The sequence below is a fragment of the Anoplophora glabripennis genome, unplaced genomic scaffold (genome assembly GCF_000390285.2).
Source record: "Anoplophora glabripennis isolate ALB-LARVAE unplaced genomic scaffold, Agla_2.0 scaffold67, whole genome shotgun sequence".
Lineage (NCBI taxonomy): Eukaryota > Metazoa > Arthropoda > Insecta > Coleoptera > Cerambycidae > Anoplophora > Anoplophora glabripennis.
In genome coordinates, this window is record NW_019416806.1 from 849,018 (window position 1) to 876,496 (window position 27,479).

General features: G+C 32.2%; 1 protein-coding gene across 1 annotated transcript; it reads left to right on the forward strand.

Annotated features, from left to right (window-relative positions):
- LOC108918020 (neuropeptide SIFamide receptor) lies at positions 1–26,792 on the forward strand. Its single transcript, XM_018724857.1, has 2 exons — positions 1–41; positions 26,030–26,792. The coding sequence occupies exons 1-2, from the start codon at positions 1–3 to the stop codon at positions 26,790–26,792; spliced, it is 804 nt and encodes a 267-aa protein (XP_018580373.1).
- The last annotated feature ends 687 nt before the right edge of the window (positions 26,793–27,479 follow it).

Genomic DNA, 27,479 nt, shown 5'->3' on the forward strand with positions numbered 1-27,479 from the left:
ATGGATAGCAATTATTCTGATATGAAAAATACAGCAATTAAGTAAGTATGAATTTCTGTAAACGTGAAAGAGTATGACCATAGAAAAACTATAGTGTACAATTTGTTCAGAAATGTTTATTTCTCACACTTTTCTGCATTTATTACACACTTTTAATATATACAGTGAAAAATATATTTATATACCTTAAAATAAAAAAATATATATCAATACAATAAGTTAATTTCTATTTATTTAAAATATCTTATATTTGACCATTGACAAGATGCTCAGTTTTTGCAAATAACAATCTCGAATTAATTTTGTCATCAGATTTCGTTATAACTGACTCTGAGTATATCTGCGAGGTCTGTTGACCTACTAACACTGTTTGGAAATTATGAGGTGATCTTGCCCAGAAAACTTTGCGTGCCATAGAGTGGCCAATCCGATCACCAGTCTTAACACCTATCGATTTTTTCTTGGGATGATGTTCAAAAGGCAAATTTGACGACATCTTTTCGACGACATAGGATATGACATCAATGCTGAGGTAAGACAGATTACTTTCGAAACGATTAGTAATTAATAATTTGTTCACCGCTTAAATTACATCCTAATGGCAAATATTGGCCAATTTACACATTTGTTATAATTATTCTTGTCAATTAATGTTTCTTTGTAAGGTTACATTCAATTAGAATGAAATTTTTCTGAAATTCCTCACTACAATTACTGAAAAAAAAATCTAGAAAATTACTCGATAATTTCCACTTTCTAATAAGTGGAGTCACCGTACTCAAAAAAAAGCAAACTCTAATGAACTCTGATGAAAAATTTGAGCTTGCTATTTAAAGAAATTATCATGTAATAGTGCAAAAACCATTGATCATCAAATTTAACAAAATTGTTTTGTTCTTCACATAATTCAACATAAAATATTTTTTCTGTATAATCTAGGTATATTAATGTACATTTCTACTGTGCAGACAAATTTCTAAGGCAGAATTACGCCATAATAGAACTTTTGAATATATTTCAAAATAAAAATTGTTCACATCAGTATGTCCATGTCTTCAACGGATGTAAGGGATACCAGGATACCATGTAACAAAACCAATATTAATATAATTAAAGTCTACAAACATATCTATGCGTTAGTATCTGAAAGGGACTGACATTTTTTTTAAGAAAATGGTAATTCGTATAGAAGCCGTGGTAGGAGAACTCATTACAAGTGAGGGTTTTTTAGCGTATGATAATATATTTAAGAGTTTGAACTGTTAATTTGTTGTATATGATGCAACAAAGAGGATAATAATGACGGTTACCTATTATAAAAGAACATTTTAGGAATTTTGTATTGTTTATCTTACATACAGTAAGTAATGATACTGTTCTAAAGGCGCCTTTCCAAGACGCGAGGTTCGACAAGTATACTGGCTCATAAATCAAACTGTTATAGTTCTACTGTGACTCCACCACAACTAGCGGAACCTCAAGCCTCTTTTCGAGCTAGAATGGAAACATTCAGAAAAAGCTGAACAAATAAACAGTTCTATACTTTTTGGAATACACTAGATGCCCGACGTCCTTCTCGAAAACATATATTTGCATTGCAATAAATCTCCTGCTCTTCATATGGTGTTTGAGTTCTTGTATGCATGCATTGTTGTGCTAATCATCATGTCTTTGGACTTTTAAAAGTCATTTTAGAGATTACCGATTTAGAATAATGCGAAAGTTATAGAAACTAGTATGTTTCTATTTGGAGCACATCAAAACCATTTCTTTCTGATTTAATAAAGAGTTGTACAAAGTCGTGAATATATTGAAAAAGAGGGTGACAACTAGAATGACATTGTAGGTATAAAAATATCGTACCCGAAATTTACTATTATCTTCTGAAATGCCATTGTAGTTATTTAAAATATGTTGTTATTTTAATTTCCTTCAAAACTATTTGCTTAGAACAAAGCATTAAATAAACTTAAGTTTGTTTATTCATTATGAAGAAGATATAATTACCAGAGTCACAGTTACTTTTTCTTTAAACAACATTTAGCTATATTTTCGTATATATTATAGAAAAACCATTTAGACAACATATCTATAAATCATATTATGGTATACGTATGTGAAACTAACATATGTCCCGTATTTGCCATGGTCTAAAATTATTCTTACTCATAACGTCTGATACTTACTACTCGAGATATTGATCTGTAAGTTGTAAAAGGAAACGAACATTTGTGAAATAAATATTATATTCCTGAATAGTATGTCAAGGCTAAAGGGTCACAATGCCTTACCTTAGATGTAAATAATTTGGTCTACGCATGATTGATCATCTCATCATATTCAGCATAAAAGATTGCGTAATATGCATTCCAGAGACACGGAAGGTCTATAATACGTTTCATTTGATTTTGAAATTGAAGTAATCATTATTCAAATCTAATAACGGCGAAGAGTGTTTCATCGATACTAGAATGCACTATTTATACCTAACATTTAAATTATATCTACAAAGGAAGTTTATATCTAAAGCAAGACACTGAATTGCATAAAAAAAATGAAATGCATTTTATTTTCTAATTTGAATTTATAAAAATAATATAATTTTGTATAAGGAAATTGCCTGTCTAATACGAAGCATCTGTTTACAGTAGAAGCATAAGCAGTTAAAAAAATGTGACAGGTTTAATTATTATTAATTCATATAACAGAAAAGATTAGGTTTTGTTAACATTTTAATTGTTAAAACACTGAAAATACACGGATTTACACTCAATTACAGAACAGGAGGGTGGAAAAATAATAATTAAGTGAGAATACCACCTAAGTAGTTTAGTTTTAAAATGTAATAGTTTCAAATAATTTTCGTTCACCATTTTCTAGAATGTTTATATGAATGCCATAATTGAATACCATACAGGTAATGTATATTCAAGTTTGCTCCTAACAAAAGCATAGTAAAGAATTTTCGAAGTGTTTATGTTAATAAAATAGCGAATACTTTGTCCAATGAAACCCAGTTCAAAATGCCTCACCGGCAATAGTTACGATATCTGAGGAAAAAACTAGTTTCAGATTAAATATAACACTGAAATCACAAAACGTGGCTGGTCTTTGTAAGTTTATGTTATTTAAATTTTATTTAAAATTTAGAAGAGGTAATTTGCTAATAAATTAGATAACGCTGTAAGGATATTGCAGAAGTTGTAAATTGTACAAACAGGCCTAAAATTAGATATGTCTGATTTATGGACTTTTTTATACAGGTGTTTCTAAAGTAGAGGTTAAAAATCCAGGGACGTATTCTGTGGTCAAAAATAAGGGTTTTTTATTATATAAATGGGGTCTTAGGACAGCCATTGTCCAGCATGTTAAAAATTAAAAAAAAAAAAACAGTTTTTAATATTGATTCCGAAAGACGTTGAATACCATTTCTGAACATTCTTGGATTTGGAGTTGGATGATTTGGACATCTTTCCATCAAAATTCGCCTAGCCTCAGCACAATTTCAGCATCCCATGATTAAAACTTAATCTTTTTAAAGAATAAGCTTAATTTGACAATACACAATGATGACGACTTCTTATTATTATTGTTTTGCGTGACCTCTCTAAGATATGTTTAAGTAATTTAAGTACCCATGTAAAAATGCACTTGATCGAATAAATCATTTTTGTTGTTAATCGGTTTGGAATACAAAGCAGTGTAAAGAAACAAAAAGTGAAGATAATACAATGGCGCATATGATCACTTGTTTTATTTGTAATATTATACAGGGTGATATAAATTTTTTTGACAAATAATGATCGATAATACCCACACCTCCACCACTGGTAAGTTTCCAAAACTGGTAATTTCTTATTTCAGATATCTAATATCATACTAATTATGCATACCGAATTAGGTTAAATTATTTCAAGCGGTTTAGAAATTAAGAAATTAAAAACTATTTATTTTTTATTTTTGACACACTGTAGCTGGACAATCGCTGTCCTAAGACCCTACATTTATATAACAGAAAAAAAACTTACTTTTGGCCACAGAATACTCCCCTGGATATTTAACCTCTGCTTAAGAAATACCCTGTATATCACACAAAACTTGATATATATTCGATAATTAATTTAATTAAATTACTGAAAAACTTACATTTCGCACAACGATAAATTTCACGTCATTTCTACACATAATGTATATTTAAAAATGAAAATGCTATTCTCATAAAATCAAGATTTTGATGAATTTCTTTTTTTTGTCAATCTTGTAAAATAAAAACATTACGACGATAACCTAGTTGTATATCTAAAAGAAATACTGATATACCTAAAATAATTCGAACTAAACTTAGTTTTTATGTGTATCTTCTTGTTTCTACGATGTTTGAAAATTGTATGATTGGAGCGACCATTAGTAAAAACTACACAGTAGAAAAAAACCTTTTTTCTACGTGACTGTTTCGATTTCAGCCAATCGTGAGCTATTACAATAACATAAGAACAGATCCTGCATAGAAAAATTCACCTTTCTTGCGCATTAAATTCAGAAACTCCTAAATCCCAAGGCACACAGCACTCGTGGAGGCTCTATATCCACCACCTAAATATATAAGAGAAGAGATTAGGTAAACTGTGAAAGATATACGATTTTATTATACGCTGTTCTCTCCTGAATTACAACACTAGAGAATTGTACTCTTATAGTGAGGAAAGGGCAGGAGAGTTTATATCATAGCCGACACGTTTTATTTGCTTACTTGTATTCCGAATTTCTCAAAAATATTAATAAAATGAGAGCAACTTTAATTATAACTATATTGGTGTTTATATTATATCTTATTACGTCTTTAAGTTGACAGTAATGGTGACTAATCTCTTATATATTAATTTATAGTACGTTGAAATGAATCGCAACCAAATATCACAACTTAAATTTGTCACATTAAAATGTACATCAAAAGGTTTACAATAGTTTGATTTAATTAAGACATCGAATTAGAACACAATCTGACTTCGAGATTGACAGAATTTCAAGTTTCTTTGTTAAAAACTATTGTATAGTACCAATGCAACTGTTATTTTTTAACAGTTTGACATTAAAGTCTTACATTTCTTAATATATATAAAGTTGCTAGAAGCATACCTATTTTCAAGAAAGATTATCTAAATGTTGTGGAATTATAGAATCATATCAAGTTTTTTAAAATTATGATGTATCCTCAGTATGTCTATGTACTAAGATTTATGTCAAGCCTGATCAACAGGGATTTTTAAAAAATGATCCACTAATTTATGTTCATTAAGGTTGCTGTGTACACGTATAGTCAAATAACATTTAATCAAACTGATCTATAACTATTATTATTATTATAGTGCCCGACAAAGATCTAGTTGGGACCATTTTATCATATTTATCAATAATATTACTGTACTACTTTCACTTTACATATTCCAACTAACTAAGTAAATAATGAACAAGCATGATATTGGATCGAGAAATACCGATCGATCCGTTTCCACCAATAGTTTTCCAGCTTCGTTATTATCACGAATGAAGCATATTCGATTAATGTTTACTTCGTTAAATTATGTAAAGTGGTAGTAATACAGTACTACTGTCATAAATTCATATTTGCCTATATTTAAATTTATAGTGTAATTACTTCCATGTCATTCAGTTGTTGAATGGTGTGCAGAATAGTTATTTGCACGTCAAGCCTAGAGTATTCAGGTTTCAGAAGAATAAGAGTTCTTTAAATACATTTTCTGAGTGTGTCATGTACCATATTTTTTACTAATAACAGAACTACAACACAGAATATTTACTGGTGATAAATTTACATGAAAAATATAGTTTATTAGTTATTAATATTTATGTTGAAAGTGCTTTATGTAAAGTACAATTATTAAATGATGATTATCCAGTCAATAGATGAATTATGGCTTTGCATATTTTCCATATTAGCAATGTTACATGCTGTGTTTATTTTATTCTCAATAGACATAACTTTCTGCCACAGTAAATTTCCATCCCCATGATGCTTCAAACTTCTGAAATTTCCACTTATGTCTATCAGTAATGTGGTTGAAGTCCTGTGGTAACAGTGGCCGTTGGATAGAATAATTTTAGATATTGCACGGAATATTTCCTATTGAATGCATTCCAATGGATTGGGTAGTAAATTTATTGTTTTTAAATAATGTAAATAATCTATGTGTGATGTTTTTTGGACGTAAGGCCAAATATTTATTTCTATATGATGCTAAACTAAATTTGTCGATAACGACAAATATTCTGTGCGTATTTGTTTTTGTATTATATTAGAAATCCGCCCACGTCAATTGTATAATCTACAACCACCAAAAATTATCGAAGAAATCTTTATGGTAATGTACTTCTTGTCTATTCAAAACTTTAGAGTTATTTACGCTATATCCTACAATTTTTTTCTTCAGAAATGTTATTAATTTCGAAATTTAATTGTAAGAGTTTTTGGGTACTGACATTGTTTTTAGCATTTAATACAGACTCCATACACTTGATGACTTAAGCTTGTTTGGTTTTTCAGCTAAATAAGCTAACAGAACAGCTATATTCACTATCATTGCCTTTTTTGTTTCCATGCCATTTTTTGAAAAATTTATTTGCTTTTTCCTAACTTTTCCTGGATTTTATTGGTGGCAGCAGTAGTTACTGAAATATCGATTTGGATGGTTTTTTCGTCACTTTCATCACTCTTTGAACGACTTGGAGATTTGTAAAAATATAAGCGTCAAAACATCAAAAACTTCGGCAAACAGACAATTGTGATACGCATCTACTTTGATTTTTAATGCGTTTTGACGTAATAGCTCGGGAAAGTCCCTTTACTGAGCTACAGGAACGATGCTCTTTCCGTGCTAAAAAGTGATGGGAAGCAGACATTTTCTAGAGCAGCAACACAAAAAATCATTTACAAGATAATATTTCAAAGTGTACTGTAATTTATTATACGAAGAACAATATTATTTGACTTCACAATTAATTGATGGAAGCGATGGACAATGAAAGACCAAGGTATTCATATTGTAAAAAAAAATTATTCACGTAAAGTGTAATAATTATAATACAATTTCTAATTATGATATTAGTTATTCATCTTTAAGAGAGTTTATAGATTTTATACTATATTATTTAATTTTTGTCTATTTTTTAAAGTTTTCTGTGCATGGATTATTATTAAAGTTAAAGTCACTATTTACATGGCATGTAATAATATTATTATATTCGTTCGGAAATCTAAAAACACCAAAATAGTTACAATAGTCATGAAAAACAGTTTGATTCTAGGAGTGTAATTTGACTTTTATCTAACTGACATGCAATCTAAAAGTTAGTACTAACTATGCTAGCTTTCGACATCTTAATCCTAGTAGTAGTGTGTCCTGGATTAAACAAATTAAAAAAAATGATCTACTTTCTCATCACCTTAGTAAATTTTTAAAAACAAACCTTGTGTATCAAAAGCGATAAACTATCCAAATACATACAGGGTGTAACGGATGCTGATGGCCAAACTTCAGGAGGTTATTATACAAGTATTTTTCAACAAAAAAGTATTATAAGATTCTTTTGGAAAATTGATAGTTGCACTTTTATTTAACATTTTTTGATTTCAAAAAATTTTGCTCCTTTTTTCATAAAAACAAAAATATCTCTGTTATTCTTACAGCCACATCAAATTTAGACATACCATCGGAAAGAGCATTAAATTTACTACAAGACGAGCATATATGAGTGTTTAAAAAATCTTCTATACCAGGTGCTGTAAAAAGTTAAATGTAATAATTGTGAAATGAGCAAAATTAGTGGTATCTCCTTATTGGTGGTAACGCCAAAAATTTGTTAATGAGGACGTGTTTTTTCTTCAGCAAAAACTACTGTATTTAGTAAGCTCTTCAACGATATATCAACTTTTGAGTTTGCTATTTTTTTTTGGCAACAATATCGAGGGCAAAGGTAATAAAACCGTAAAAATTGAAAATACACAAACTTTATAATACATTATTTTTATTTTAAATCTGTTCGTATTACTCCATGCGTGTAGTTTTTGTGGGAGTTTCTTCAAAAAGCTGTTTTTTAACTCTCCCTCTTTCTTCTGTAATCCGCAATATTGTTACAAATGTGTTTTTGTTTAGAATGCGTCTTTCATGATAGATAAATGCCAAGGCGGCTGTGAAAAACAATATTGACACAACTGTCAAAGTCATAAAATTACTTTAGTGTTCTTGTTAATTACCTACTTAAGTATCTAAATTGAAGATGCCACGTTTTTTCACAAATAACGAGTATCGAGATATTTTATTTGTGTATGGTGTTTGCAATGGAAATTCTAGAGCAGCAGTTGCAGAATATTCTCGCCGCTATCCTGAAAGACGCATTCCAAACAGAAAAACTTTTGTAACTACATTTCGGGTTTTGGGAGAAACAGGCAGTGTTCCAGGACCTCATCGTCTAAATGCCGATCGAGTAAATCGTCATCAAGACCAAATTATAACAGCGCTTTTTGAAGAAACTCCCACATTAAGTACACGCAGGGCAGCAATACAACTTGGGAGAATTTCGCATACGTCAGTTCACAGAAGTCTCAGAAGGAACAACCTTCACCCTTATCATTTGACCCCTGTTCAAAGTTTACTGGATCGTGATAGGGCAGAATGTGTTCAGTTTTGTCAGTGGTATATCCAACAAACTAACAGAGATCCGCAATTTTACAAGCATATAATTTGGACTGACGAGTCAACATTTACCAAAGATGGCATATTTATTTGTCATAATGACCACACGTGGGCACCTGTGAATCCTCATGCTGTCAGGCCCTCCAATAATCAATACAGATTCAAAGTTAACGTATGGATGTGTATAATTGGAAATTACGTTCTTAGACCAATTAATTATACTAGAAAAGACATTAAATGCAGAGGCATTTCTTGATTTTAAGAACGAACTGCATAATATATTAGAAGAGGTTCCTTTAAATTTTCGGATTAATTCTTGGCTTCAAATGGATGGTTGCCCTGCACATAACAGCAGGAAGATTCGGACATGGCTAAACGAGCATTATGAAGATGATGGATAAGACGCTTTGGTATAGTTAGGTGACCTCCTCGAAGCCCTGATCTTCTTTTGGTGGGGGAGATTAAAATCTTTGGTATATGAACTACCAATTGAAACTCGAGAATAGCTCGAACAAAGGATTTTTGCTTGTTGGGAGCTACTTCGACAGCAAAATGGAGAAGTGCGTCGCACAGTTGCTTCCGTGCGGAGAACGTGCGCTCTATGTATCCGTCAAGGGGGAGGCTACATCGAAAATTATTGTAAATATGTTACTATGTTATAAATAATTTTTTCGACAATTTTGTTACTTTAATTTAAAAAAATCTTAAAATAAAAATAAAGTACTATAAAGTGTATTTTCGATTTTTACGGTTTTATTACCTTTGCCCTTGATATTGTTGCCAAAAAAAAGCAAACTCAAAAGTTGATACATATATCTTTGAAAAGCTTACTAAATATATTAGATTTTGCTGAAGAAAAAACACGTCCTCATTAACAAATTTTTGGCGTTACCACTAATAAGGAGATACCACTAGTTTTGCTCATTTCACAATTATTACATTTAACTTTCTACAGCACCTGGTATAGAAGATTTTTTAAACACTCATATATGCTCGTCTTGTAGTAAATTTAACGCTCTTTCCGACGGTATGTCTAAATTTGATGTGGTTGTAAGAATAACAGAGATATTTTTGTTTTTATAAAAAAAGGCACAAAATTGTTTGAAATCATAAAATGTTAAATAAAAGAGCAACTATCAACTTTCCAAAAAAATCTTATAATACTTTTTTGTTGAAAATTACTTGTATAATAACCCCCTGAAGTTTGGCCATCAGCACCCGTTACACCCTGTATAATTATACATATTAATCATGCCAGAGACTTCTATAAAATGATCCTACTTGGCTACATTTAGAATATTTTACTTACGACATATGTATGGAGATACTTTGAACTTGATTCAGTTTACAAGTATCTTGTAATAATCATTGATTTGAATAAATAGGTAATATACTGGGTGTAACGTAAAGGTTGGGAATAAATTAAACGGTAGATTTTTTGGTTTAAAAAATAAATATTTGTCATATAAAGTTATGCTCTACGGTTTTTCTTTTTCAAGCTACAGGGCGCTAAAAAGTTTCAAAAAATTTAGTTTTTCTCCAATAACTTTCGAACATTATAAGACAATGGAACGAAATTTTAGCCTTAGCTTAATTTGATAATCCCCTAGTAACAGGAAAATGATTGACTTTGAAATGATCCACTTTTTATTTTAAACAAAATTATCCTCTCGCGTTTTATTTCTAGCTCTTGTAATTTTTCCGTAAACAAAACTTTTGTAAATACTACTGACATAGGAAAATAAAAATAACAAAAACATTCTGAAGTATGCTTTGACTCAACCACCGAACATAGTCAAATAATCATTGAAAAAAGATCATTGCAGATTGGAAAAGAAAACCCGTAGAGCATAACTTTATATGATAAATATTTATTTTTTTAAATAAAAAATCCACTGTTCCATTTATTCCCAATCTTTACGTTACACCCTGTAGTTATTATTCCATAATAAATTCATAACAGTAAAGTGTAATTTGAAAGTGTTCCTAACTTTTTAAATATTGCCCCGTGAAGCATAAATAATATGCTTAGTTTGTTTAGGCAATATTCATCTTTCAAAGTTTCCACTGAATTTATAATTTTCTCATGGGATTAATTGTTGAGACTCTTTTGCCAACAAATTTATGTCTATATTAACATATTCCTACCAGAGTAAAAATACGAAAGTTACCTTGATGTATTTATTAAATTAAACTTTCTCATCTAAACAAATATTTCGCTAATGAATATCTTAACATAGAGAAAATAACAAATATGTTTGTATAACCGATCTTTTAAATTTAAAAAATACAATAATTTAGACTGGATTATCATTTTTATGTTAACATGTCAATTTGCATTGTTGATCTTTCTATTTTATTAGAGTTTAATTTCAAATTGACAAAATGCTAAAATAAATCAATTAATCAGGAAGAAATGAGTAATTGTCGTAGTTAATATTGCAGTTGTAAGAAAATATTTTTGATAAACTTCTAAAAAATACTTCTTAAGCCGGCTCCAGATGATGCGTTCACTTGCCGAATATTTGCCAAATATAGCAAATGCAGTACGGTGTGGACGACTGAATAGTCGAGAATGCGAACTTCTGTGTAGATTTGCTGAGTATACATATTTATTAAACGCAAATCAGTGCTGTATTGTGTGGATGGTGCATGTCGATTCATTCGAGATATTATCTTCGTTTGTTAAACGTTCGCCAAAGCTGCACAAATGACACACTGTTACATTACTTCGCGTAATGTTTCGCCCGGGGGTAAATAAAATATATCGAAGAAAACGAATTTGCCTGAATGCACGAACATCACTGTCAACACTTTAAACAGGAGTCCCAATTTTTTTTGGATAAGTTCTGAATCACCCTGTATATGTCCTCCTTAATTTTATACGTAAATTGTTTACTATTTTGGTTAATGTTTAGAAAGGAAAATTTATAATTCAGTACTTGATAAGTTTCTGACAAATAACTTAACTGTTATAAGCAAAAACAGAATTGCAAGGAACTAACCTTCGAATAAAATAGTATAGTATTTGTACTTAGACAATTCAAGTATAACTACTTAATAAAGTGTCATTGGCACAATTGTTAGTTAAAAGATAAAATCTTTGCTTACAAATAGCTCAAATTTTCCTTCAAATAAATATGAATAAAACAAATTTCCTGTAAAACTAATTTAAACAATCAAAATAAAGAAATAATAGCAAGCAATCATAAAAGTATAATAACCAGTTTCTAATTATGGTATAGTATTAATATCTACATAATGACGGTCACTTACACCATTATTCATAATCAGTATTATATGTCATTAATCACACCACTTGCCATTGAAATTTAAAACCGATTGATTGACGCTTATAAAGAAGTATTTTTCTCTACGTATTTGAATTAAAAATCATCGCTGAATTTACTAGGTGTACAATGCAGCAGACCTCGTTGACCCAGATCTTAATAGCTATGTTAATCAACTGAATAATACCAAGATGATAACTAAACCACTTATGAAATAATCCGTTTGCAAAAACTGGTTCTCATAATTTTGTACGATAAAAATCTGCCAGAGGGAAATTTACTATTTCTGAATAATTTAAACCAAAAATAAAAACAAAATGAAATGAAAATACTATCTTTATTTACTTCATCGCACATACATTCAATAAACACTCATGAGTAAGTATAATAAGGAGCAAGTGGTTCGAAAACCAGACAACTTTAAATTAGTGATTACCTACATTAATTACTATTTGTGATATAGGACAGTACTAAAATATTTTTAGTGTCGAAAAATTACATAGATGAAATTATACTTTACAGACAAATTGTTTGCTGTACATGATTGTAAAATCTTACGTTCAGATATTATATCACATCATACCATTTGTCTTTCATCGTATTGCTCTTAGTGAATATGTGATTGTGAAAACAATGTTGTCAAGAATTTAATAGTTGTAAGTTTTGCGTCACTGATGAAGTGATTTAAAAATGTGTTAAAACTAGTTCTACCTGATTTTCTTTCATTTATATAGCCACGTTTCTGCAACTACTGTAATTGCTGTAAAGAATACAGTACTGCCTTGACTTCATTTAGGCATCTCTCAAAAGTCATGACATGATTTCGATCACCCGATGTAGGTACCGACACTAAATGTATCGATGAAATAAAATATATGCAAATAAGTCATGTGAACAACTTACTTAAAATTAATTGACATTTCACCGATCCAATGACCTAATAACAGTATTAAGAGCGATTAAACTGATAACCATCACCTGATTGACCGAAATGCAAGATATGAAAATTGGTATTCCAATATATAACACTTAGATAGGCATGTAAATTGAAGGTCTGGTTGTCAATTCCTCAATAGTAGGTAGTAATAGCAATTAAACAAAATAAATATTAAGGTATGAAGCAAACATTTATATGATCTTGTTGAACAGTCATTCAACGATGCGTCTTTATTTATTAAAGTGTAATACTAGAATATGTAGAAAATGACATATAGAGTGTTATTTTATTTTTTTGGATGCGCAGCCCCTTGACAACTTTTTTGTATGCTCGTCTGTGACATCTAAATTTATTTTCCAATAGAAAATTCTTTAAAAAACATATGCCTTGTATAATTTGGTGTCTGCTTTAAATTTTGATTAAAACAGAAAAATCTTCAGTCTTAAATAATAATAATAATAATAATAAAAATAATAATAATAATAATAATAATAATAATAATAATAATAATAATAATAATAATAATATCTCTACTCCTCATTCTAACTACGAGAATTAGCCCAGAAGTCGGAGACTTGTGCGGGAGAGGAGGCGGCATATTATTATTACGCAGGCCGCATTTGCGCCCAGGAACGACTTATGTTGGTAGGCCCTAACCACCATTCAGTGCAGGAATGAGGGAAACCTGGAAAACCTCATTAATTAGGGGGGTGGTCAAATGCCAACCGGTATCAATCTCTCACATTGACCCAAGCCAACACTCTTCCACCCTACCATACCTACACAGAGGGTGCCAATCCTCCGTAAAACCATAGCTAATCTACGGTCTAGCGGCCGCGGGAATCGAACCCGGGCAGAAATTTGCACACAATTAAAGGACTGACGCCTTAAACCATGCGGCTATCGACCGCATGAAATGAACTGAAATACAGAATATCCCAAAATTTTGTTTTTATATTTTTGAATTTCATGCAAAACTAATGGTAATTCGGTTATTTTAAGGATGCAATTTAAAATCCATATTTGACCTTAAGAAAGATTTTTATGAACTGTTTTATTAACTCAATTCATATTATTATGTATAGAATCGGTCCTTCAAATATGAGAAGGGATTGTCGAACACTCTGTATTTCAGTGTATTCGGCAGTAGCCAAATCGTTTTTTATTCAATATGTATAAAAAATTCACGAGAGTCAAAAATACTTTAACAATGAATAATTGGAAATGCAATTTAAATAATCTCGCGTATATATAAAAAAAATTAGAGGCCACAAAACAGCGGTAATCCCAAAAAAATGACACCCTGTGTTAAAAATCGTAGTTCGCTTGGTTTTGTGGTTGAAATTAGAAAAAAATTTTAGGTGCATTTTTTAAATATTTCTCAGATGTTTAATCACAGACTGATGAAACTTTGGCACTAATTTTTTTAAAATTACCTTGAAAGTATCCCCAAGTAATTTCACATATTTGTATGAGTTGAGCCAGTGTTGGATTTTACAACTACTCTGTTGACTCTTTCCAGCGATAATCGACCATCTGTACTTTTAGAATCATAGGGACCATCATATGGACATAAAAGTCAATTTAACTGCGTTTAACGACGGGAAACTCCATGGCGACTTAGTTATAACAGAGCTTTAAACAATTTATTTGGCTGATGTGTCAATTTTGAAAAGCTGAAGAGACCGCTCATAAAAATTAAAGAAAATTAAAAAAAAAGTCTTTCTTCCAAATCGAAATTAAGAATAAACTAGGTGGAAGAAGAAAAACTCATTTGGACATTTTTTATATGTATTTTTTATAAGAACTGAAATACAAGAGCTAATAAAGCCAAATTAGAGGAATTCTCTGTATAACGAAAACCAATCAAGTTAGTCAAAATTTAATGTATTTTAGAAGTTTTAAATATAGCTTTAATAATAAAATTGACCGATACAAAATCTAAAACTCCCAGAAATTTTAGTAGCCAGTAGCTCAGGCGAAGTAGGTATTTATCAAATTATTGAATGACGAAGTTAAATCTAAACAAAAATTTATTGTATCATTCGAATAGACAGGGTTAGAATTCTGTGTTTCAAGTAACCCTTTTATGGAACCAGAACCGTCAGTACGCCGCCGGTGATCCAATCCCAAAGGTTTAATCCAGTTTCTCCGGGAGAAATTAAACTTGAACCTTCTGACCTATAGAAAGTCTTATTGACACAAGCACGGTTTGGAATTTTCAACGTCTATTAACGTGTAGCCAATCTGATTAAATTTGCTGAACGAAATCAGACGGGCACAAAGGAAAGTAAGTTTAAGGTAAGGGACAAATTGATGCGTCGAGTTAAATTTTCCTGCAGGTAAATGACACGGAAAATGAGGCGCGGCTTCCTTCGATTTGAAATTGGATGTCGATAAGTGAGAAAGTCTAATGGCCTTTAAGCTGCGCCTTTAGAAATAATTTCAGTTATATTTTCTGCTCCCTAATATTTTCTTCTAGATGTGCAATGTTACATAAATAATCTGAAAATCTTTAATGAATTGATCTTCAGAAGTAACGATATTTTACGTTTTTCTGAAGTAAGATAATACATTTATTATAGAAATAATTTAGAATGATGACAGCAGCACATTGTATGTATGTATGTCGGAGGGTGGTGGAATTGTTTTTCCACCGCGGCACTTAGGCCTTATTAGGCCCCTTGTACACCCTCCTTCATTACTCGAGTACTTTTCTTCAAACCATCTTATTTACTACACGGGTGGTTTGATGGCAAAGTCTCGTACAGTTTATGTATGATAGCATGGTCTTGAGTTACAGAGATGTTCTTTGCTCTGTTCTCATTGCCATTTATCGGGGACCACACGCATGCGGAAAATGTTGCGCGACCCAGGTCTCTGGTAGGCTGCCACAGCCACGTCCCCGAGCCTGCCTTAGGTCACCCATCCAAATTCTAGCCTGCGTCCGTGATGCTTACCTCGGCAGATCGAAATCCACCGGCCAAGACACCCGGCTAGGCGGTCCCCTCAGCAGCACAATATTGACAGTAACATGTTTCAAATATGCATAATATGAACAACAAAAAAGGAATCATATGTTATACTAGTTTATAGTTACCTTATATGTGTTGACACGTATTGCTTGTTTGTAACGAGTGTTCCAAAAGTAACGTAGGATTTGAATTGTGCGCCATTTTCATTCCGAAGAGTTGGCAGCATTGCACAAGTCACATAAAGTTAACACGTTGGGGTTAGACAAAATGGAGCGCTATACGACGGATGAGCGAATGAAGATTGTGAAAATTCATTCATTACAAAAAAGAACGAACCAATCGGCGTAAAATCCACACCACACTGTCACTCTATGGGTATACAGTCGTCATGCTCCGAGGATTGTCTCTGCCTCACATTCGACAGCTTTGCTGGTTCACTAACCTTCTAAGATGGAACTGCACTTCATCGCTAAAGACGATTTTCTTAGCAAAATCACCGTCCACTTGTTAATTCTCCAACATCGAATCATCGAATGTCCCGCTCATTAAACGGTCCTCGAGTTTCAATTTATGGGTTAGCTGAGTCTTGAATGGATGCAGATGCAGATCTTTTGTTAAAATCCGATGCTTTGGGGTTTTTGAAATGTTTGATTGCAGTGACTGACGGCGCACTGATATTATGGGAATTTCCACCACACTATCACTCACCGTAGTAATATTTTTGGCTCAATGGCCAGTACAAGGCCGGCATGTTTTTTTCATTTTCTGCAACCGAACCAGTTTGTGCATATTTGGCAACTAATCTTTTCACAGTTGTTTTATTATCAGCATTATTTCTACCGAAGGTTTCACGTAATTTTCGCACAGTCGCAGCTACATACTCTCCGTACGTATAATTAATACAATCTTCACTAATTCATCTGTCATATAGCGCTCCATTTTATCTAACTGCAAAATGTGATCTTGCACAATGCTGCCAACTCTTCGGAACACCCTTTAATTGTGTCTACATAAATAATCTTAGGCAATATACAAAAAATATACCAGTTGAAAAGTGGAACTATGACTATGCCACATGTTTTTGATCTTTGTTTGTAATAATTCAGTGATGGGAATAACATACGAATTTCTGGAAAATATGTGTACAACATAAGATTAGATTCCTTTGTTCAAAGTCAGTGTAGACCAACTCAACTATGGAGGGAAACTTTACTGGGTGATAGAACACATCATTTTAAGTAAAAAGTTTATATGAACTAGGTCTTACTTCACTTCGTTTTTTAGATACGGGGTGTTGGATTTAGAAAAAAAAATCCCCTTTTCTAAAAAATAGCTGTAAACCAATGAAACTTTGGCGAATTGATTTATGTAAGTAGAACTAAAAACCAGCTAAGTTGACTTACAAATATGTCAACCAGTAGCTAAAAAACGAGGAGTGAGTACTACTAGGAGCCTTAGAATTTCGACACCAATAGGTATTATACAAATGACCCCGCAGGTTCCTTATGGAAAATGGCTTCCAGCCGATAGTTCTGAAAATTTAGATTTGAATAGTCCTCGAAGCGTAGATACAAAGTTGTCATAGGCACTAAGCTGAGAAAATTATATTTTTCGAAATATAGTCGCCGAAAGGTAGGAGTCATAGTACCGCGAGATATAAATTGAAGAAGACTCATTTTATGGTCAAATGAAGAGAAGCCGTGCAATCTGTCCAAAACACAAATTTCTTAGATTGTCGGGGTTACTGAATCCGAATCAGCCATCCATTCGGGTATACAGATGCTGTACAGGGTATAGAGTATACAGAAGGTGCTTAGGGAAAATTATGATGAATTTCAATTGGATAAACATATAGATGAACCAGGACTTCTAAGAGTACGAATTTTCTCAAGATTCCAAAATGCTGCAAGACATCAAATATTCATTAGTTATGTCGACGTGGATGAAGACTTAGATAATTATGGTGGTGATCAAGATAATGGTCCAATACAACATATTATTGCACGTGTTACTCAGGGGCGATAGTAGTAGGAACTTGTGCTCATGTGGCCAATGTTTTTTGGTTTTATTGCTATGCCCGCCATCAACCACATGTGAAGTACCCAGATGATTCGCTATTAAATACTACAATGAATGCAAATAATTCATTGATAAATTGAATTGCTTAAATTATAATTTATGTTATACCTTTTATTTCAGACAATATTGTATGTATGTATGTTTGTATGTATGTATGTATGTCGGAGGGGTGGTGGAATTATCTTCCACCACGGCACTTAGGCCTTATTAGGCCCCTTGTACACCCTCCTTCATTACTCGAGTACTTTTCTTCAAACCACCTTATTTACTACACGGATGGCTTGGTGGCAAAGTCTTGTACAGTTTATATATGATAGCATGATCTTGAGTTACAGAGATTTCTTGCTCTGCTCTTATTACCATTTATCGGGGACCACACGCATGCGGAAAATGTTGGGCGACCCAGGTCTCTGGTAGGCTGCCACAGCCACGTCCCCGAGCCTGCCTTAGGTCACCCATCCAAATTCCAGCCCACGTCCGTGATGCTTGACTCGGCAGATCGAAATCCGCCGGCCAATACACCCGGCTAGGCGGTCCCCTTTCAGACAATATTATTTCTCATTTGAAAATGATTCAATTCATTACGATGTATAGTAAAGTCAAAAACATATGTATTCATCAACGATGTTTGATAGGTGTGTAGTACATACAACAAAAATAAATAATGTACTTTAGTTAAAAAAACCAGGTTGGCCGTGGAACATCTTATAACCTGTTATCCTCTTAAGACTTCTCACTGTATGCTTTATATTATATAATATTACTTAATATTATTATAATATGACATAATTATATTTGGGACAGATTACATTTACAATGATCTTACAATGACCTTCACCTGATCTTGATGTGACCTTGAAACCCATCCGCAAAGTCGAATGGATGGCAGATTCGGATTGAGTGACCCCGATAACGTAAGGAACATGTGTTTGGGACAGATTGCACGGCTTCTTTTCATTTGATCTTACAAGCTAAGAGTCTCTAATTTATACCTCGCGGTGCTATAACTCCTAGCTTTCATCGACTATATCTCGGAAAATATAATTTTCTCAGCTTAGTGCCTATGATATTTTTATCTGCACTTCGAGAACTATTCAAATCCAAAGTTTCAAAACTATCGGCTGAAATCCATTTTCCATAAGGAACCTGCGGAGTCCTTTAGTTTCGTGTAACTCTCTTGGTTTCAAAAATACAATACCTATGTATGTTTTCAGCCACGAACCTTGAATAATTCCAAATATTTCGAATTTTCACCACCAAGAACGGCGGTGATGACATTTTTAACTTTAAGGCAATGTTTCGCATCGTTTTAGCTATGTCCTGTACAAATTTAGTTTCGTGCAACTCTCTCGGTTACAAAAATACAATATGTATATAAGTGTTCAGCCACGAAATTTGAATAATTCCAAATATTTCGAATTTTCACAACCAAGAACGGCGGGGACAACATTTTTAACATTAAGGCGATGTTTCGCATTGAATTAACTATGCCTTCTACAAATTTAGTTTCGTACAACTCTTTCGGTTTCAAAAATACAATACCTATGTATGTTTTCAGCCACGAAATTTGAATAATTCCAAATATTTCGAATTTTCACCACCAAGAACGGCGGTGACAATATTTTTAACATTAAGGCGATGTTTCGCATTGAATTAGCTACGGTTTCTACAAATTTAGTTTCGTACAACTCTCGCAGTTTTAAAAATACAGTACCTATGTATGTTTTCAGCCACGAAATTTGAATAATTCCAAATATNACAATATGTATATATATTTTCAGCCACGAAATTTGAATAATTACAAATATTTCGAATTTTCACAACCAAGAACGGCGCCGGCGGTGACAACATTTTTAACATTAAGGCGACGTTTCGCATCGTATTAGGTATGTCCTGTACAAATTTAGTTTCGTGCAATTCTCTCGGTTTCAAAAATACAATATGTATATATGTTTTCAGCCACGAAATTTGAATAATTACAAATATTTCGAATTTTCACCACCAAGAACGGCGGTGACAACATTTTTAACATTAAGGTGATGTTTCGCATTGAATTAGCTATGCCTTCTACAAATTTAGTATCGTACAACTCTCTCGGTTTCAAAAATACATTACCTATGTATGTTTTCAGCCACGAAATTTGAATAATTCCAAATATTTCAAATTTTCACCCCCAAGAACGGCAGTGATAACATTTTTAACATTAAGGCGATGTTTCGCATCGTATTAGGTATGTCCTGTACAAATTTAGTTTCGTGCAATTCTCTCGGTTTCAAAAATACAATACCTATGTATGCTTTCAGCCACGAAATTTGAATAATTCCAAATATTTCGAATTTTCGCCGACAAGAACGGCGGTGATAACATTTTTAACATTAAGGTGATGTTTCGCATCGTTTCATCTATGTCCTGTACAAATTTAGTTTGGTGCAACTCTCTCGGTTTCAAAAATACAATACCCATGTATGTATTCAACCACGAAATTTGAATAATTTCAAATATTTCGAATTTTCACCACCAAGAACGGCGGTGACAACATTTTTAACATTAAGGCGATGTTTCGCATTGTGTTAGCTAACTCCTGTACTCTCACCAGCGCTCTATTATTGATGAAATTTCTGAGAAAAAACACAAACACGCAACAAATCGAAAATAATTCTAAAATTAGTCGTTCCGCAAAAAATCATCGGCGTAGAAAATTTTGGGTGCTATAGGTACCCAAAAAGTCCACGCTAATGATTTTTTAACTTTCGTACATTACTTCTGTATTTTAGTATTTAAAAAATTCGCTGAAGGAACTTCCTCTGTAACGAATAGTACAAGTATTTACCAAACTAATAATCCAGATTTACAAAGATATCCTCGTATAAAGTGTTTTGTAAAACTGAAGGAGAGGTTTGAAAGAACAACAAATGCAAATTATGAGAAGACAACAAGAACACACGCATGCAGTATCCAAAACAGTAAATTAACATCGTGCATTTCTAACAAAAGTAATAAAGACCTATTTAAATGAGTAATTAACAGGTAACCGCTCAAAATGTCTGCCAATTATCTCTAGACATTGAGCAATTACACTACGACGAAAAGTGGTAAATACTTGTCAATAAACAGTTACCATGAGTTTTACTAATTATTCTATTATTTATTTACTAATTCTTCTTTAGAGTAATTCATTTCACTATTATTACTGTCGCTTTTCTATTAAACCAAATGTGAATCGAAAATTTTCCAGATTATCCTTTGACAGGAGCCTACTACGTTATTTTACATATAAGCTATTTGTAAACTTCGCATTTTTTCATAGAAATGAGATTTCATGGAAAACTAATGAATTTTGGTATAGGAGCGGGTATAGCAAAGTTGTAGAGAATTTAATTCTGCATCTCATGGTATGAAAATATACAGGGTGTTGCATTTAAAAAATTCGAGATTTTTCAATTGGCAATTTTGACATGATATTTTGGTCACCCTGTATAACGCAGGCCAGTTTTTGGAGCATGATTCGGAAGAGTCATCCTTACTAAACATCTGATAAAAAATGGGCTTAGTAGCTATTAGTATAACCTGTCAGTATCAGAAAATGTAAGCAGCCAATATCGACTAGAAAAACCTTTCAAGCGAGATATCTCAAAAACTGTGAATATTTGAATAGAACTATTCTACACAAAGTACCCTTTATTTTTTATGTAGAATCCGAAAAAAATATAAAAAAATGTGTGTTTCCATTTAAAAAACCAAAGTTGGTGTCTGGCCAGGAAAAGTGGAACACCCTGTATAGTTGAATATATTTTTAATTTGTACATTCCGAGAAATGTGGCAACACAGTAAAAAGAAAAATCCATATATTCCTCATTTTAACATAGATATTGGACTTTCCCGAACTAGTGGGACACGCTGTATGTTGTGTTATAAAGACATTTGTAGTGTTTGACACGACCCCATTCAATGCTTATTTTACAATTGCCACAATCCCGTTATTTGAAACTGACCTACAACCTAAACCGACACCAACGCATCACTGGAGTCTCTTCAGCAGTTAAACCTGATTATTACAAGAATCCGTTGTTACGTCGTTTGTTAGTCCCAAAATGTAACGTGCGTGTTTGATTAACACAAGAAATTAACTTATTTTCTAGAAACTTAATCATAACTAATTGGAAAACACAATGAAAGTGATTATCAGACAATTCAGTTTGCTTTAAATGTAGAAAAAAGTACCAAAGAAATTCGTCGAAAACCTTTTATATTTTTTAATGTTGCAACAATAATAAAATATCATGTTACTGTGGTATATACCAAACTTTCGTTTTTTTTTTAGTTTAATACACTAATATTTTAAATATTGTATTGTATTTCATTATACCAAAAAGCAGTCACTAACAGCTGGCAGAATCACAATGAAGCGGGATCGAATGTCTGCCCTGGCATCATGCAGTTTAATAACCAGAGCAAAAGTATATGGTCAGTGTGTATACAAGACCCGACTTCAAGCGTATTCGTTATCTTTCGACGCCTGGTAGCCGTTCTTGCTTATTTAAAGAGAAATATGCCCCTATGTAGGATTTCACATGCCAAAAACAAAAGATCTGAAAAATAAATAGTTTTTTCAGAATTCATTGTAAATATTTAATAATAAACTTACAGTGCTAAACATTCAAGCTCATCGCTCGAGATCCAGATTATAAATCTAGCATTCATCCTTTCCCGGATTTTCTGTGTCTTTGACGCAGATCCTAAGGGATAAAGCCAAACTTAAAAAGTGCTGCTAAAAGGGCTTAAAGACTGTAATACAGATAGAGGAACAGCGATATAATTAGCAAAGTGTAAAAGAATTACTCATAATTTCGGCTGAGCACTAAATAGGTGCGGCAATGTAGTAGATATAGTCCTGGCCTCGGTCCTGGCTTTAGACAAAGGCTCAGTATGCTGAAAACTGATTATCACATTTTATTTTTAATGCTTACAGTATTGTCCTTTGGCTGGATTTCATTTATTATTAGAAGTACCTATACCAAATCTAACTGAAATATAGTCATAAGAAAGCATTCTATCCAAATATGTAAAACAGAAATATGTAACATAAATACATATGTAACAGAAATAATTATGTAACATAAATATCTAACAGAAATATGTAGAAGAAATATAGTCATAAGAGAGCATTCTATCCAATATGTAAAAATATATCTGGCTTTCCAGTTAAAGGACTGTAATCACAGTAATCTCGATTTTTGCAATATGTGTAGCAAAAAACTTACACATGTTCCTATAACTTCTATTATTAGTATATCTCAAACTCAGAAAATGGGAAAATTACATAATTTTCTTATGACCGTCCTGTACCGGATAACAATTGTATTACCTGTAAAGAAACAAAGCTGTACTTAAAATGTTATTGTAAAATATACATACAGTTTTTCCGACACATAAAAGCGATTATTTTTAAATAATAAAATCCTTCTTCATTTAAGATTTCTTTATTATAAATAATTTATTTATATATTTTTTTAAATAACGTACTCAAAATTAAGCAAATTTTCCTTATCTTTGGTCCAATTTATATGTCAAAATGTTAAAATCATATTTTCTCCACAAATAGTGTACAATACACACAAATACATACTACTTTTGATGTTCTTGTCCATTACCTGAATTCCATTTTTTTATTTTATCAATCAGTAGACCGATTTACTAAGACATGTCAATAGTTCCATTAACCTTATCTCCAATTAAGCTGTGTCTTATTTCTAATGAAATAGACTGTAAAGGTGAATCTTCCTGTAACTGAATTAAATTGATACAAAGTTTCGCTTGACACGTACCTACTTACTCTTAAATTTATAGCCAATATCCTGCATTTGCCTAAAATCTATTACTTCCCAATTTATCCATAAAACGCCGAATGCTCTTCTGGGTCAAGGATTTCGGTCAGAGTAGCTAATAAAGTCTGCTTCCTTGGAAAATGTAAAATTTAAAATTCAACATTAATTTAGATGCTATTTTACATTTCTAAATTTCACTTCTTAATTTAATCAATAGCATTTGCTGTATTAGCTCATATTGTAGTAGACCCACTGGCCCACATTTTGAGTTTCATTAATTGTAATGTATTTCTTCTTACCGTGACTTTAAAAGCCTTTCCTTAATTATCGTACTGATTTAGCCCCTTTTTAAGATATCTAGATTTAGATGAATTTACTTAACTTTTTTTACAACAGGATACAGTTGCAGCAAGTCATACAAGCACAAAGTACATACTAAAACAATAAATATAGGATGTAATTAATTAAAAGCGAAAGGAATGTAGACACTAAAATATAATAACAGCAGAGCAACAAGATATAAACATAGAGAGCGACTATTAATGGTACTCACAAAAAGGAATGGTACTACACCTACATTTATTAAATAGATACTACTTTTAAATATAAATTTTTTAATAATTAAATTAAGTAAACTTAAATCTCTTACACCTTCAGATACAGATAAAGATTTAACTCTAGAGCATTTTTGAAAAGATTATGTTTGGCGGAATCGAGACATACGCGAATAACTAACATTTCGAATGTCATGATAACAAACGCTAGTATTCCACACATACACATAAAACATACATACATATCTTAAAAAGCTGATAAAATTTAAAAAGACTAGGCAAATGCATTACCGACAACTTTTTAAGTGAGGCTGACAGTGGTCCAGAACTTTGAAGGCATCTTTTGCATTATAAATATCTTTATTGCAGACAAATTTCTCCAGAGATCCAGAGAGGAACAACCCAACAAAGATTGGAGTGAAGCAATGAGAAATATATTTTCAAAAGTATATTCTGATTAAGGGACTGTAACAACGGGTATATGTGAATAAAATTACAGTTTTTTCCTAAAAAAAAAGGTAACAAACACGACCAGTCAGTGTAAGCGAAACCCAATAAATAAACTGCAGAACAATTTATAACATTAATCGGTGGAAAAAAGTATGCGTTGAGTTTTATCTAAATTTAATTTAAAATTGTCATTTAGAAATCTTTGTATTTGTATCTTCTCATATGCTTTGTTTTCCATTTCTCTTTAACTTTGCATTTTAAGGAACCACATTTCTATATCAACAAATCAAAGATATATTAGCGTATAGAATACTTTTCTCAGGAAAAAATAAGAGATAATATCATTTATATACATTAGGAAAAGTAGGGACTCCAGTATGGAACCTTGAGGCATCCCATTTTCTGTTAGCGTAAAATCAAATATGTCGCTTCTTAAATTGACACATTGCTTCCTGGAAGATAATATAAGATCTAAAATGGTTTAATGGTACACCTCTAATGCCGTATCTAAAAAGTATCTTCATAAGAAGGTCATAGGGTAACTGCGACATCCAGGTCTTCAACCAGATAGTTCATGACTTTGGGAACAACATCCACAGTTAAGCCTCTCTTCCCAAAAAGCCAATGTTGCATATTAATCCTCAAGCAAAAGCAAATTTGTCAGACTTTTCTTAATTATTATTTTAAATATTTTCCCAAAAATTGCCGCGATTAAAATAAAACCACTTTAGTGAGTTTAAAAATATTAAGGAAACCATCAGTTGATATGCATTTATTTAAAAATACTGAAAAGCTTTATAAGTTCATCCGCAAAATGTTTAACAAAAAAAGCTAGAATATTATGCAAATTAAAATGAATTTGAGTTGGTTAGCTCTCTTACGTAACATAAGCATCACATTCAAAGATTGCCAAAAATACGAAACAAAGAGAGCCTAATTCACTTTTCGTAACGTTTTTAAAAAACGTTGAAAACAACCCTGAAATTTAGATCCGCCACAATCACGGCAAATGATGAACAGAGATGAGAGCTGATCTTTCTTAACTTTAAGATTGTCATTAAACCAAATAAATAGAGTTAAAACTCTGTTCTTACATGTTAGTTGACTCATTTAAAGGAAAAACCTATAAAACATTATTAGTCGTACCTACATATTTTATAAATTTTGATACTTAATATAAACTTAATTGACCACAGTTTTCTTTTCAGGTTCCTAGCAATCTGGTGGCCCCTGAAATGCCAAATCACAAAGAGGCGTGCCAGAATAATGATTATCTTCATATGGTTAGTAGCCCTAACCACCACTATTCCATGGGCGATATTTTTTGACTTGGTGGTAATATTCAGCGACGCTCCAGATGTACAACTTTGCATCGAAGTATGGCCCGAGCCAATGAACGGATCCCTTTATTTCCTTACGGCTAATCTTCTCTTCTGCTACATCCTCCCGATGATTCTCATTACCATGTGTTATGTCTTAATTTACATCAAGGTTTGGAAGAGGGATATCCCAACAGACACCAAAGATGCTCAAATGGAAAGGATGCAGCAAAAGTCCAAAGTCAAGGTCGTCAAGATGCTCGTCGCGGTTGTTATTTTATTCGTTATTTCCTGGTTGCCATTGTATGCCATTTTTGCTAGAATTAAACTTGGAGGAGACATCGAACCATGGGAAGAAGAAATTTTACCCATAGCGACCCCAATAGCTCAGTGGTTAGGAGCCTCGAATTCTTGTATTAATCCAATTTTGTATGCCTTTTTCAACAAAAAATACAGGCGCGGTTTCGTTGCTATAATAAAAAGCAGAAAATGTTGCGGAAGATTGAGATATTACGAAACTGTGGCCATGATGTCTTCGTCTACAAGCATGAGAAAGTCCTCCCATTTTTACAACAACAATTCTTCCACAAGAAAGATACCACCATCACAAGACCACGCCGTATCTTACATTTACAATAACACTGGGGTCTAAACCTGGAAATGGTACCCTAGTGGTTTTGATGTAACAAGAATTGACATAATCTTTGTCATTTGCTCAGACTTGCTGAGATTGTTTTGGACTGAGTTTGTAATTGTGTCGAAGACACAAAATAAGAATTGTCAGTGTTATAGTTAAGAAATAGTTGTGAATTATTGAATTAAGTAAATGTTTTGTCTTGACAATTTGATTGTCATAGAAGTCGCACAATAAGCACAAGTCAAAGTTTATGATCGAAACTAAGGCAGAAATTTTAATCAGAACTCTTACATGTTCAGCAGTTACTTACATTTCAAACAAATATAAGCTTGTGGTAACTATAAGCTTTAAAACAAATTGTACCAAGAATGTTAGGAAACTCACAAATTGTATTTTATTAAGCATCACCTGAAGCGTGTCTTAAATTAGGTACTACAAGTAAATAATTTGTTTATAAATTTTGAACCGCATTACGCTTACTATTAGACGAGGAGTGAATATATTTTTTCAAATGCTATGAAAGTGAACTTTTATTTTTCCCAAATAATTTTCGGTTTGGTTTAGGTGTTAGAATAGAAAATATGTCTTCTAATCTGTAGAAATGTGTAACATAATATTCAAACTGCTGACGTACTATAAGATAAGGGATATTGCATGAGATACATCTTAGAATTGTACTAAGAGGCGCTTATAAGAATTGTT